Below are 15,086 nucleotides of genomic sequence, written 5' to 3'. Positions count from 1 at the left end.
ACTGAGAGACTGAGCAGGGAGAGGGTGAAGGAGAGAAGGGGGTAAAAGTATGCCGGAGAAGGAGGGATGGGCAGGAGCTGCAGATGGAGGCGGAGCAGAGGAGGAAGTGAAGGAGAGAGAGGATGGGGAAGTGTGTGGGAGGTGAAAATATTCAGTAGGACAGGTACTTGTGTTGGAATACCTTTCACCATGTATGGGCCCCAACACATAATCCAGCAACATTCCTGCATGAGGTTAAACAACTGTCTACTCAGCTTAATACACCGGCTGTGCCTGAGGTAAAGGGCATTCTTACTAGGATCTGAGCATGCTTGACGTTTGAGGAAGTGGAATGCTTAATCAACAGGGAAACAGGTTTGGGCAGCTTCTAACCACCTCACCCAACAGACTTTCCAGGAACCAGCTGACAGTGGTAACGTCACCGGCCTCAGCTCGGCTCTCTACAACAGGAACGCGTGGAAGCCATTCACAAACAGCCAAACAAGAACACCACCTCCTAGTCCCTCCTGCCTTTCCTGTGGGAGAGAAGTCCCACACTGGACCTCAGAATGGGAGGGAGGTAAGTCCTCCTTAATCCCCAGGGACAGGCCCTCACCTCTCAGGGGGAGGGTTGTGGGTTTGAGTCCCATCTGAGAGAGCCGAGCACAGAACTCTAGGCACTCTACCCTTCTTCCAGAGGGAGAGCTGCACTTTTGGAGGTTCCTCCCATGGTGAGCTAGGAGGCCTCAGGTAAACAAAATTATTTCAACAGCATAAATTTTTCTTTTATGACATTGAACATGAGGGGAGTCGCCTGCTGTTCCCGAGAACACCACTGGATTCTTTTCACGTTCGATGTCATGAAAGAAAAACGTCCACTGTCGCATTGCTGCTTCTGGGAGCTTGCTGTGCACAAAATGGCCACTGTGCTTCCTCTACTGCAGCGGTGGATAGGCATTGGCTGTGAAGGGAAGGGAGAGTGTGAGCCAGGCTGGGGTTAAGATAAACAGATATGGGAAAATCTTCAAAGGGCTGTGCCTGCAGTCTGTGCTCACACAATACAGGGCTTCTCATAACATTGCTATTGTAAGAGGTATTCAAATTCTTGCCTGTGGCCAAACCACAAGCAAAGTTTAGCAATGCCTGAATACTTTTTACTCTCCTCAATGTGTCCAGCATGGAAACAGGCAACAGTATGCTGGTGCCTACACTGCAGAGAGCTCTCCTCCCCCTCTACCGCAGTGAGACAGTGGGTGGGAGATGGTTCCCCATCCAGTGTGATGGGGCATTACCAAATTCCTCTCCTGCAGGGCCTGATCTAAGTGGTTTACACCCTTTCCCACAGTTTCCCACCTCAACACCGCCAGCAAACGTTTCTCCCTCCCAAACCCTTGCAAAAATGTAAAAACCTCAAATAACCACTGAGCCTCTCAGAAGACAGAATCCGAGCTAGAATTCTGTACGCCCTCCTCCCAGTCTAATCCTGGGGTCTCCGGTGTCATTCGGTAGATCCATATGGCACTCCTCCAAAGGCCATCATTTCCTCCCAGAACCACTCCTGGTGATCCAGGTGTGGCCCAACCAGCGCCCTTGTATAACTTAGACCATAAAATAGAGGAGCAGAGTTAGGCCATTCGGCCCGTCGAGTTTGCTCGGCCATTCAATCTGGACTGATTTCTTCAACCCCACTGTCCTGCCTTCTCCGCATAAGCCTTAACCCACTACCAATCAAGAACCTATCAATCTCTGCCTTACACCCAATGACTTGGCCTCCACTGCCCTCTGTGGCAATGAATTCCACAGATTCACCACCCTCTGGCTGAAGAAATTCCTCCTCATTTCAAGGGACATTCCTTTATTCTGAGGTTGTGCCCTCTGATCCTAGACTCTCCTACTAACTTCTTCAACTCAACCCTTCTGCATCTCTCTATCCCCTCCTCTCTCATGTACTCCTCTAGTTTCCTTTACAAAGCATCCACGCTAATGGTGCTTGACCCTTCCTGTGGGAGTGACCCCCACATTCCAACCACTCTGAATAAAGACACCAATTGCCCAGTTGAATGGTTCAGCAACGTCCTGTACTTCTGGCCCTGAGTTCATTGAAGCATTCTCTCCACATCGACCCTATCCAAATCAGCTCCAACCTGCTCCATCTCACCCATCTGTTGTCATCTCTCAGTTCTGTTGGTATCCATGTAGGTCTTTTCCGAATGTGGAGAACTCAAAGGAGCAGGACTGTGTGTAATATCCCTGGCCTCAGTCTGACACAAGTTCGATCCAACTTCTGTACTCTGAATTCTACACCCTAGGAATACATCCCAGACCTTTGTTAAAACTCCAGTATATTTTCCTTCGTGCAAAGCCCTTGAGAAGGTGTAAGCTTCCTTTTCGAACTGCTAATCCAGCTGGATGATGGGCACGGTGGTTTAACGGGGCAGTTCTGACATTTCAGCTCAGTTCAGAGGGAGGAAAGAATTAATCATTAGTGGCTCTGGAGTCCCGTTTCGGCCAGACCCAGCGCTTGCAGTCAAAGTTTCTAGTGTCCTGGTGTCACCTTACTCCACAACACCAGCTCCACAATACAACATCAAATTTCACTTTGATACCATTGCAAATTCTGACAGCAAATCTGTTATTCCTTAAATTATCATGAACAGTTGTGCCTCTGCTGCTGATTACTGTGGTACATGATGAGTAATCACATCAACAACAACTTGGAGAGACTGCAGATGCTGGAATCAGGAGCAAAACGACTAGTAGAACTCAGCGGGTCGAGCAGCATCTGTGGAGGCAAAGGGATGGTCGACGTTTCGGGTCGAGACCCTGCATCAGCTCTGTTTCTGTGCTGTCCAACTCTACCAAGGGTTCCCCTCACATCCCCCTGCACCCTTCACTTTAAATCAGCCCCACCCCAGTTCATGAACTATCGTGAATGAGAACAGCTTCCCTCAGCTTCAACCCCTCTAAGCCCGTCACAATATTGTCCGCCTCTGTTAAAACTCCTCACAACCTTCTCCACCACTAAGGACCCTCACCATCCGGCACATGCCCTCTTCACGTTACTACCACTGGGGAGGAGGTGCAGGAGCCTGAAGACCCACCTCTTCCCCTCTGCCATCAGATTTCTGAATGGTCCATGAACCCATTACCTCGTTATTCTTTTTTTTGCACTATTTATTTATTTTTGTAACTTATAGTAATCTTATGTCTTTGCACAACAAGCTTCATGTCCTATGTCCGAGATAATAAACCTGATTTTGATTCTGTCTGAGAGGATTAGCTCTGGTTTCTCCAGTCTCCCCTGGGACTGAAATCCTTTGCCCCTGGTAAATCTCTCCCACCCCCTTTCCAGGACCTTCACCTCCTCCCAACGCATGCTCCAGAAACCTGCTCACCTGCTGACGATCTTCTCGGTGCGCACCGCCCGATTGATGATGCCTTGCTTGAGTCTCTTGTTGAGCTGGAGGGCGAACCAGACCTGTGAGTTGATGACGCAGCAATCCAATGGGCTGTCGCCCTCACGGTTCTTCACCTCGATATCCGCTCCACGTGACAGGAAGAGTCTGTAACACAAGAGCCTGGCGTGAGTGACCCAACGCTGAAGGACACACCCTCCTCCCCCCACACCCCCCCCCCCCCCGATCCAGCCTCTGTTCTTCCTCTCTCCCACGGGGAGGCCATTCCTCAAGCCTGTTCAATTCACAGCCACCCTGTGCCCCAACTCCAGCTCTCACACTGCAGGCACTCACCATCCTCGCCTTGGTTTCACAACCCTTCCAAAAATCTCCCAAACTCGGGGCTGGGATTTTCACCTGACCCACAGCCTCAATGGATTTTCAGAAGAGTTTCCAGAATTTCCAGGTTGAGCGTCCCTTGTCGGACCACCTCTCCAACTCCCGTACTCCAGGGGTAACTGCCACTCTCTCTCCACCCCTCCGACTCTGCTAATCAGCAGCAGCCATTCAGTTCAATTGCTCTTGTGAGAGTGCACGTGTGCATGTAGAGGCATGTCTGTGTGCATGCTAATGCATCTTTATGCTGGCATTTATCTACATGTATGTGTGTGGCTGTGCACCAATATGTATGTGGGCATGCCTGCCTGTATTTACATGTTCATACATGTCCATGTTTGTGTTTGCATTTGAGTCTGCCTGTGTATACACTAGTGCAAATGAGCAGTATGTGTGCATATATTTGTGTGAGTGTGTATTTGACAGTTTATTTGTCTGCGTGTCTATGTGCGTGTGATTTCTGTGTGCGGATGTCTGTGTATCTGTAGTGTGGGCGAACACTCGCGTGGGTGCATGGTTTGTTTTGAGGCAGGTGAGCTGCAGTGACCTCCTGTGGCGCAGCACAGAATGGCAGAGTGTGAAGAACCACCACACGAGATACAAGGGACTGCAGATGCTGGAACCTGGAGCAACAAACCACGTGCTGGAGGAACTCAGTGGGTCGAGCAGCAGCTGGTGGGGTAAGGAATTATCGACGTTTCAGGTTGAAACTCTGCATCAGGACTCAGATGTCAAAAGGACATGAAGAACCATCACTGCCTTTCGACATCTACCTTCTTGGTTTGCCCTGACAGTGGCAGGTACTGTGTAATTTGTTTCTCATATAAATCCGCCAAAAGCAAGTTATGCAACACCTGAACTAAACACCAATAAGTAAAACAGTCCCCAGTTTTAGAAAACTTCACAGTTTTTCCGAAGAGCTGTAATTTGTAAGAACCCAGATCATTTCATAGAACAATAATCAAACAAAGTTTCATACCAAATCACATAAGGAAATCATACAGCAGGAACAAGGTAGGATTTGAGAAGCTTCTTACAGTAGGGAGGAGAGGCAAAGAGATTTGGAGGGGTTCCCGAGACCAGGTTGATTCTGTTCAGGAGATCACTAGAGGTCACTAGCTGATCATCCTCCAACTGCCCTGATAATTACCCCTGGGGAGCTGCAGAGGGCAGCTGAGAGCCATCCACATAGCTGCAGGTCTGGCATCACACTCACACCAGAGCAGGTGAGGAGACCAGACTTCCTTCCCTCCTGTGGGTCAGGTTTACCGCACTCTTGTGGGTCCGGGCTCTCCTTAAATGAGACCGGCTTGTAAATAAGGATTGTAATCAGATGCCGGAACAGAAGGAACAAACATATCCCTCAGAGCTGTAGGAGGACACGGAGACAGGGAGGGGTGTAGGGGAGGAGAAGGTTACAGAGATGGGGAGGGGTGTAGGGGCCGGAGGAGGTTACAAAGGGGGAGGGGTGTAGGGGCCGGAGGGGGTTACAGAGGGGAGGGGTGTAGAGGCTGGAGGGGTTACAGAGATGGGGAGAGGTGTAGGGGCCAGAGAGGGTTACAGAGATACAGGGGTGCAGAGGCTGGAGGTCAGGGAAAGAAGGAGGGGTATAGAAACTGGAGGGGATTACATGGATAGGGAGGGGTATAGAGGATGGTGGGGCTTACAGAGAACATGTCTTTTAGGGGCTGGAGAGGTTTACAGAGATAGGGAAGGGTACAGAGGTCAGGGGGGTTACAGAGAGGGTGTGGTTTAGGGGCTGGAGAGGGCTACAGAGATAGGGAAGGCTGCAGAGGTAGAGGGGGCTACAGGTGTTGTCGCGATGATGGGGTTACAGAGATAGGGAGGGGTTAGGGTCTGGAGGGGTTACTGGGACAGTGACGGGTGCAGGGGCCGGAGGGTGTACAGAGATGTGGGCTGAAACGGGGTATCTGAGGAAGGGTGCAAGGAGTTTCGGGGATCGGGGGGAGGCAGCGGAGCAACAAGACCAGGCGCAGAATTTTAAAACTGATGGCTGCTGGTCTGGAAGCCAATGGTGATGGTGAGAGTGGAGACTGAGGGTGAATGCGTAAAGGTCAGCAAGGTTGTGGAAGGCTGGTGGTCTCTGATATATGGAGAAACAGGTCAGTTCTGAAGGACTTTGAACGATCTCTCTCAGTGACACCACACCGAGATCAAGTGTCTGTTTCCAGGAGGACGTATACATACATGACACAGTCGTAGAAATTCTCACGAGCCGCGATGTGTAGGGGTGTGTCACCGTGCATGTTCACAGCCTGCAGGTCACACCGTGCATTCAGGAGCACCTCGGCGATATCCGAGGAACCAGCAAAGGCTGCCCAGTGCAAACAGATGTTTTCCTCCTGCAGGAGGGGAGGGAACACAGCACTGTTATAGAGTTACACACAACCAGTGTGCAGGGCAGATGTATAGCAGAGTTGCACAGTGCAATTACAGAACATAATTACACATTTTTCAGTGTGCCTACACAACATCAATATCCAGCAAGGTGACACAGCATTGTTATAGTGCTGGGTCTCACTCCCCAAGCATGGAAATGGAAGGTCGGCAGTCTTTGGAAGCAGAGTCAAAGTAATTTGAAGGCGGAGTTAGATTAGAGTTAGAGTTATAGAACAATACAGCACAGATAAAGGCCCTTCGGCCCAACCAGTCCATGCCGACCACATTGTCAAACCGAGCAAGTTCAATTTCCTGTGTTCGCCCATATCCCTCCAAGCCCCACCCCTCCATGTACCTATCCAAGTGCTTCCTAAATGATACTATTGTTCCTGCCACACCCACTTCCTCTGCATGAAAAAGTTGCCCCTCAGGTCCCTTTTAAATCTTTCCCCTCTCACGCTAAACCTATGCCCCCAAGTTTTGGACTCCCCTACCCTGGGGAAAAGACTGTTACTATCCACTCTATCTATGCCTCTCATAGAGGCATAAATTTTAAACACCGCTATGATGTCACCCCTCATTCTTCCTCGTTCCAAGGAATAAAGACCTAGCCTGGCCAAACTCTCCCTGTAACTCAGGCCCTCTAGTCCTGGCAACATCCTCGTAAATCTTTTCTGCATTCATAAGTGATTTTTCTGGTGATGATTATGATTCTTCATAAACAAGGGGGTGAACGGTCACTACAGGAATGAGAGGTTGAGATAAGACCTTATTACCTGGCAGACTTTATTTCTTTATATATTTCCTTATGCCACAGAAGGAGGCTATTCAGTCTTTCAAGTCCATGCCAGCTCTCAGCACACACCCAACAACCCCTTTCCCCTATAACCTGTTCTTTTTAACATGCCCATCAACTTCCTGAAGATTTATAGGAATTCTTCAAATGATTCTGATAAATTTTTCTTTCACAAAAGCCCGTTGACTTTGCCTGATTACCTCGAATTTTTCAAAAAGCCCTTCTTTAGTTCTTTAGAAGTAGCTTCTAATATATTCCATCTGAAAGACTTCAAGCAAACTGGCCTGTGGTTCCCTGCCCATCAAATTCCTAAGTCTCCAAACACCCACCTACACTGGGGGTAAATTACAGCGGCCAATTAATCTACCAACCAACACGTCGTTGGGACGTGGGATGAAACCGGAGCCACCGGGCAAACCCATGGGTCAGAGGGAACGTGCAAACTCCACACAGATATCACGATTGACCCAGGTCACTGGAACTGTGAGATTGCTGCAGTGTGGCTGTGCCAGTTAAAGGGCTGAGTGGTCCTTCACTGCTTCTATATTCATATCTGATACAGTGCTGCTACATGTATGGTTACACAGCATAGTTACACAGTGCAGTTACAAAGCATATTAACAGACCACAGTTCCGTGGCACTGTCACAGGGGGCTGTTACGCGGCGCAGTCACAGGAGGTGGTCAAGGGCACTGTTACGTGGCGCGGTTACAGAGCGCTGTTACAGAACACATCACAAAGCAGCAACAGACATAGAGACTGATGTCCCTCCCAGGGGATATGGAGACCCGGAGACTGGACCCCTGGTGGTGCTCCTAGTCTGCCCTGTCTCCAGATCTCACATACATTGTCCTTCAGGGCAACACTGGCTCCTCGATCCAGCAGCAGTTTGATGATCTCGATATGTTTGTGCTCGGCCGCCCAGATGACTGGAGTCCAGCCTCCACTGTCCTGCACAGAGAGAAGGAAAGGTAAGTAGACAAGGAACATTAGTGCACCACAATCCCAGCTCCTGGCACAGGGTCGGCAGGGGGAGGAACAGAATCATCAACTCCTTGTGTGTGTAACTGGCTTTGTGAGGGCACCAGGGCTTTCACATGTAACTGCAGACACTTTCTCACATTGTTAGTGTTGCACCAGGGTCACAGTTCAGGAAAGAAATTCCAGAGTTCTGTGTCCAGATATCTGAAGGTCCGGTCGCCAATCGTGGGGCAAGGAAGTCAGGGAAGTGGGTGGGGATGAGCAAGGGACCAGTGCAGAGATCTCAGAGCATAGCAAGGTGTTAGACGAACCGTAGAGTGCAGGAACGTTGCTTTGATAACACAGATTATCTCGCTGTTTGAAGGGGACCTTCTATAACCAGTTGTTTCTGGAGGAGTGAAGTAGTGTGTGAGAATGGTGTGCTGTGGTGTTTTGAAGTGGAGTTTGCTGGGCGTACACATACGTATACACAACACACGCCCATCCCTCTGGCCTGTGCACTCAGATAGCCTTACCTGTGTGTTCAGGTCCACTTGTCCAGTGGCCAGCAGGAACTGCACCATTTGGACGCTCCCATTCTTGGCAGCATGGTGCAAGCAGGAGGAAGCATCTAATTCCTGGGAAGTGAAGGAGACGAGATCTCAGCTCTGGGCAGCGTTTAAACACGGACACCAGAAATCTGCGCCCCACCCCGGAACAGTGGAACCTTTTACCTCCACAAGTAAGGGGGCCCGGTTTGGCATCAGTCCGGAGCTCTCATCATACTGCTGCACTGACAGTGCAGTGCTCATTCAATACTGTCCCTCCCACAGTACACCACTGACCCAGCCCTGCCCCTCCCACAGTACACTACTGACCCAGCTCCTCCCACAGTACACCACTGACCCAGCCCTGCCCCTCCCACAGTACACTACTGACCCAGCCCCTCCCACAGTACACCACTGACCCAGCCCTGCCCCTCCCACAGTACACTACTGACCCAGCCCCTCCCACAGTACACCACTGACCCAGCCCTGCCCCTCCCACAGTACACTACTGACCCAGCCCCTCCCACAGTACACCACTGACCCAGCCCTGCCCCTCCCACAGTACACCACTGACCCAGCCCCTCCCACAGTACACCACTGACCCAGCCCTGCCCCCCCACAGTACACCACTGACCCAGCCCCTCCCACAGTACACCACTGACCCAGCCCTGCCCCTCCCACAGTACACTACTGACCCAGCCCCTCCCACAGTACACTACTGACCCAGCCCTGCCCCTCCCACAGTACACTACTGACCCAGCCCCCCCCCACAGTACACTACTGACCCAGCCCTGCCCCTCCCACAGTATACACTACTGACCCAGCCCTGCCCCTCCCACAGTACACCACTGACCCAGCCCTGCCCCTCCCACAGTACACTACTGACCCAGCCCTGCCCCTCCCACAGTACATCACTGACCCAGCCCCTCCCACAGTACACCACTGACCCAGCCCTGCCCCTCCCACAGTACACCACTGACCCAGCCCCTCCCACAGTACACCACTGACCCAGCCCTGCCCCTCCCACAGTACACCACTGACCCAGCCCCTCCCACAGTACACCACTGACCCAGCCCTGCCCCTCCCACAGTATACACTACTGACCCAGCCCCTCCCAGAGTACATCACTGGCCAAGCCCTGCCCCTCCCACAGTACATCACTGACCCAGCCCTGCCCCTCCCACAGTGCAGCGCTCCCTCGGTCCCACCCGCACTGCTCCCCCCACCGTCGGCATTTCTTGCTTTTCTAATACCAGAAGCTCGGTGTGGGGAACGAAGTGATGGGAATCTACTGGTCCCACGCCCAGAGCATCAGTCCCACCCCCAGAGTGTTCATCCCACCCTGGAACATCATTCAGTTACCCCCCACTCGCTCCCCACCCCAGAATGCTGGTCACCTTGTGAAAGACGCAGGCTCCGTGCTTGGCCAGTAACTTCACCACTTCGTAATGGTTGTTCATGATGGCTTCCATCAGCGGAGTCCTCTGGAGCTTGTCACACACGTCGACGATCGCGCCAGCCTTCCCGAGAGAGAGTGAGGAGGCTGGTGTTAGTTAAACACCCTCGCCAGAAACCAACCTGCTTTGCTGGGATTACTGTCTGTGTGGCCCCAGGTGGTGGCCCAGGGCAATTCCTTGTACCACTGTGCGATCTGGTCCATCATGGGGAGGACCTAATGATCATCCTGAGCCTGAGCTTCTAATCCTCCACCCTTTCTCCTCCTGGACCAGGCTTACAGTCACTCGCCACGTCTCCATCAGTAGGTTAGCATCAGACATACTGAAACCTGCAAGGCACCTTGGAATATTTCACCTCTTTAAAGGCACTCTCTAGATGTATTCATTCCACCTGGAAAATTACCGTGTCACTCCTCGTGCCTCTCTGATGGCCAAAGGTTTTGACACCTGCTGCCCCAAGAGGTTGAAGCACTTGTACTTTGAAAGGGAAGGTTGGGGGCCAAGGAGGAAAGTCATTCTGGCTATGAGGAACCCTCCTACAAAGAGCAGGCAACACTCACTGAGCTAAGTATCCATCTGACATCAATGGATTTTTGTTAGATGGCCTTTTGCTAAGTATACGTGAACAAAGAGGGAAACCTTTTGGGAACTTGGAGCCATTCGTTCTCTGTGAAGCTTCAGACTCAAGGCCAGCTCCTGCTAACTCACCCCCAGTGGCAGCTCTTGCCATTGCAGCCAAGCCCGACTGTGACTTCATTGGATCTCCACAACACTTGCGGCTGGGGTGGGAGGAAAACGATTGGAACAGCCCTACCTGCCCCCAGCCCTGCTTGTGAATAAAGTACGGAGGGTTCCACTACAGGTAAACCTCAACCCCCTCAGCTCTCAGTGGACTCCCTGACTAACAAAAGGATTAACGTAGGATTGGTGTAAATGGGTGGTTGGTGGTCAGTGCAGACTTGGTGGGACCGAAGGGCCTGTTTCTGTGCTGTACCTCTCTGTGACTCTGGTTGTCACTGACCGAGACTGGAAACTGAAGGGAAGTCAGAGTAAGATCAGCTCCTACTCACTGGAGTTCGGAAGGTGAATCTGCTGGAGTGTATTAGGCTCTAGGTATTTATTTATTTAAAACATACGGTCATCTTTTAGGGGCAGGTAACAGTTGACAACCAGTGGGTTGAGTCAAATTTCCCTTCCTCCTGTCAATAAATACAATAGGAATACACAAGGTGGAACTAGCAGGGAATCCTTTGAGGGCCGAGGGAGTCGAGGTGTGTCTGTGGTTGAAGCCGCGGGGATAGGACCCCAGCCTGATCCCTTGCTCCCGCTCCCGGCTCCTACCTGCAGCAGGATGTGGCAGATCTCCAGGTAGCCTTTCTGAGCTGCTGCATGCAGTGGCATCCGCCGGCTGTGCTGGTCATTCTGGAAGTTCGGATCGTGGTCGTCAACTGGGTGGGGTGTGGGGATGAGGGAGAGCAAATTAGGCAAGGATTAGCTCAGCAGACATGGCAATGTAGGAGTGGTTGAGGTAAAGGACACCCACCAAAGGTTCTCCTGTACAGAGACGTTATCCTTCTCTTCCACCCTGCCTACCCCCAAAGATATTGGTCTTCACCAGGCAAATGTCCGCCCTCAATCACCAAAGAAGAAGTTCCACCACCAAGCCGGCAGTGGGGCGCACCGGCCACATGGTTCCCCTCTGAGTCACACTCCATCCTGACCTGGAAATCTGCTATGAAGGGCATTTAAAAAATTCATAATACAGTCAAGTAAAGTTAACATGGATTTATGAAGAAGCATTTCACAAACTTATTAGTGGTCTTCAAAGAGGCAAGGAGCAGAACAGATAAAGGGGAACTAGCTGATGTGATTGTTTTTGTTCTAATTGTGTTCTTTCTTGTAAAGATTGTGTATAATTTATGATTGATTTATGTTTTTCTTGTGAATGTTGCTCATCTGATGCTCTGTGCCTGTGATGCTGCTGCAGGTAAGTGTTTCATTGCACCTGTGCACACATGGACTTGTGCACATGACAATAAACTTGATTGTGACTTTGATTTCCAAATGCCACATAAACAGTTACCGGAACAATGTACAGGTTGATGGTATTGAGAGAAATGGAATGTTCTGAACAAGCGTCATTAAGTTGGAACATTAACTCTGCCTGGCCTGCTGTGCACTGCTAGCAATCTCTGCTATTAATTTATTATAGTGCAGATAGAGGATTGGCTAACACACTAAAAACAATCAAGATAAATGGGCCATTCCCAGAATGGCAAGGTGTAACCAGTGGGTTCCACAGGGATCAATGCTGTGGCCTCAACTATTCACAGTCTGTGTTCAGGGTTTACATGAAGGATCAAGTGTCTGTCTACACTTTTCGCTGCCTCGGTAAAGCAGCCAACATAATCAAAGACCACACCCACCCTGGACATTCTCTCTTCTCCCCCCTCCCATCGGGCAGAAGATACAAGAGCCTGAAAGCACGTACCATCAGGCTCAAGGACAGCTTCTATCCCGCTGTCATGACTATTGAACTATCCCCGTAGTACAATAAAATGGACCTCACAATCTACCTCATTATGGCCTTGCACCTTATGTCTGCCTGCACTGCACTTTCTCCTTAACTGTAGCACTTTACTCTGAAGTCTTTTATTTTCCCTTGTTCTACCACAGTACACTGCTGTAATGAAAGGATCTGTATACACTGTATGCAAGACAAGTTTTTCACTGTATCTCGGTACATGTGACAATAATAAACCAATTTAGCACAGTAATGCAGATAGATTTGCTGATGGTGCAAAGACAGATAGGAATGAGAAGAGGACACAAAGAGTCCATGGGGATATAGGTAGGTTATGCAAATGTACAAGTATAAGCAGATGGACTTCTAACTTAAATTCTGGAAACAGGATCTAATGTAAAAAAAACATTGAAGTTGCAATTTTGAAACGAATAAACAACTGACATGGGATATCTCGCTGTTTCCAAAGCACGGGAGGTTGAGAGGGTTAATAGAGGAGCTTGATATTATGAGGGGGTTAGGGAAAACGCAGATAGAAGTTGCTTCAAAGGGTAGCACGGATTTAAGGTAGGTAGAGGAAGGGACCAGAGGTGAGCAGATGCACCACGAGTTGTAATCTGGGATGTTCCCCCTGAAACATAAACAGATTCAAACCGGAGCTTTCGAAAAGAAAACTGGGTAAGTATTTGGAAGGCCAGGAAATTTTAGAACATAGAACAGTACAGCACAGAACAGGCCATTCGGTCCACGATGTTGTGCTGATCTTGATGCCAAGTCACACTAAATGTCCTCCTCCTGTGTCTCATCCATATGCCTCCATATTCATGTGTCTATCTAATAGCCTCTTAAATGCCACCAAACTGCCTGCTTCCACTACGACCCCTGGTAACTATTCCAGGCACCCATGACTCTCTCTGTAAAAAACTTGCCCCTCACATTGCCTTTAAATTTCTCCCACTCTAACCTTAAAAGCATGTCCTCTGGTGTTTGACATTTCTACCCTGGGGAAAAGATCCTGACTGTCTGCCCTATCTGTGCCTCTTGTAATTTTAAAATCCTCTATCAGGTCTCCCTTCAGCCTCTGACGCTCCAGGGAGAACAACCCAAGTTTGTCCTTATAGCCCATACCCTCTAATCCAGGCAGCGTTATTCACATGGGAAAATTGGGTCATACACAAGAACACAGGCAAATAGGAGCAGGAATAGGCCATCAGGTCCTCAAGTCTGCCCCACCATTTAACATGGCCATGACTGATCTATGCTGGCCTCAACTCCTCGTCTCTGCCAGTTCTCCATAACCCCCCTATTCTTCGATCCATCAAATATTTATCCACCTCCACCTTAAATGATTCAGCTGCCACTATCATGCTCCTTGTCTGTTCAGAGCGTGCGCTCCAGGTGAGTTTATACCCGCCCCAACCCTACAGAAACCGGGCCTCGCTCTCGCTCCCCACTCCACGCTCCCCCCCCCCCCAGGCCTGTCCCATCCGCGAGGAACACGGTGGGGTGAGCGGACCAAGACACTCACGTAGCATCAGCAGCACCTTCTGCAGCTCGCCCTGCTTGGCCGACAGGTATAACTGGCGGGGGTGAAATCGCAGCTTCTTCCGCCTGGGGGAGGGAGGAGGAGGATAAGATAAGCTTTCTTTATTAGTCACATGTATATTGAAACACACAGTGAAATACACCTTTTGCGTAGAGTGTTCTGCGGGCAGCCCGCAAGTGTCGCCACGCTTCCGGCGCCAACATAGCATGCCCACAACTTCCTAACCCGTACGTCTTTGGAATGTGGGAGGAAACCGGAGCACCCGGAGGGAACCCACACAGACACAGGGAGAACGTACAAATTCCATACAGACAGTGGCCGGAATTGAACCCCGGTTGCCGGCGCTGTAATAGCATTACACTAACTGCTACACTACAGTGCCTGCCCAGGAGGTTAAACACTAAAACGGAAATGCACAAATAACAGTCACAGAAAAGTGGGGAAATCATCAGCACTAACTCCTGGGAGAGGAGGTTAGAGTTTGTTGTCTCTACCAGCTTCCTCTCTGCTTACACTTCCCATTGCCACGGGAAAGCAGCCAGCATAATCAAGCCTGAGAACACGTCACACCAGGTTCAAGGACAGGTTCTATCCTGCTGTTATAAGACTCTGGAACAGACTTTTTATACAATAAAGATAAATTCGATCTCTCAACCTACCTCGTCTAGCCCTTTATTGGTCTACCTGCACTGCACTTTCTCTGTAACTGTAACACTATATGCTGCATTCTGTTACTGCCTTCCCATCTGTACTAGCTTGACATTCTTATGTTTGGAATGATCTATATGGATGACATGCAAAACAAAGTTTTTCACTGTGACAATAATAAACTAATTACCATTCTAGCAGAATAGGAATAGTACTTTGTCTACGGAGTCTTTGTCATCTGAACCGGTAGTACGTGGTTGGACCAAATGGAAGACAACATCAGGGGAGTTAGGGTAGATGGGAAGGAGATGGCTTGCTTTGAACAGCTGTGCGTCAGGCCAGACATCGTATGGGGGAGAGGAGCCAGGATCCCTCTCGGGACCCCTCGCAAATCCCACCCTGAAATCTGAAACTCCTCTCAGGGGCCTTCACAACCT

The 15,086-nt window shown here is 50.1% G+C and overlaps 1 protein-coding gene across 1 annotated transcript in view; it reads right to left on the bottom strand.

The window, feature by feature from the left end:
• The window catches only part of LOC127585915 (histone-lysine N-methyltransferase EHMT2-like), a 56,682-nt gene that overhangs the window by 12,628 nt on the left and 28,968 nt on the right, over window positions 1–15,086 (bottom strand). The window contains exons 19-25 of the mRNA XM_052043658.1: window positions 13,984–14,066; window positions 11,273–11,379; window positions 9,872–9,994; window positions 8,463–8,564; window positions 7,813–7,917; window positions 5,979–6,133; window positions 3,375–3,542 (exon numbers count right to left, since the gene is read on the bottom strand). Of these exons, the coding sequence (XP_051899618.1) occupies window positions 3,375–3,542; window positions 5,979–6,133; window positions 7,813–7,917; window positions 8,463–8,564; window positions 9,872–9,994; window positions 11,273–11,379; window positions 13,984–14,066 (843 nt within the window). The remainder of the gene's footprint in view (window positions 1–3,374; window positions 3,543–5,978; window positions 6,134–7,812; window positions 7,918–8,462; window positions 8,565–9,871; window positions 9,995–11,272; window positions 11,380–13,983; window positions 14,067–15,086) is intronic.

This window comes from Pristis pectinata, chromosome 34, assembly GCF_009764475.1.
Source record: "Pristis pectinata isolate sPriPec2 chromosome 34, sPriPec2.1.pri, whole genome shotgun sequence".
NCBI lineage: Eukaryota > Metazoa > Chordata > Chondrichthyes > Rhinopristiformes > Pristidae > Pristis > Pristis pectinata.
The sequence above is the reverse complement of the archived record's forward strand: the minus strand, read 5'-3'. Positions and strand labels throughout refer to the sequence as shown.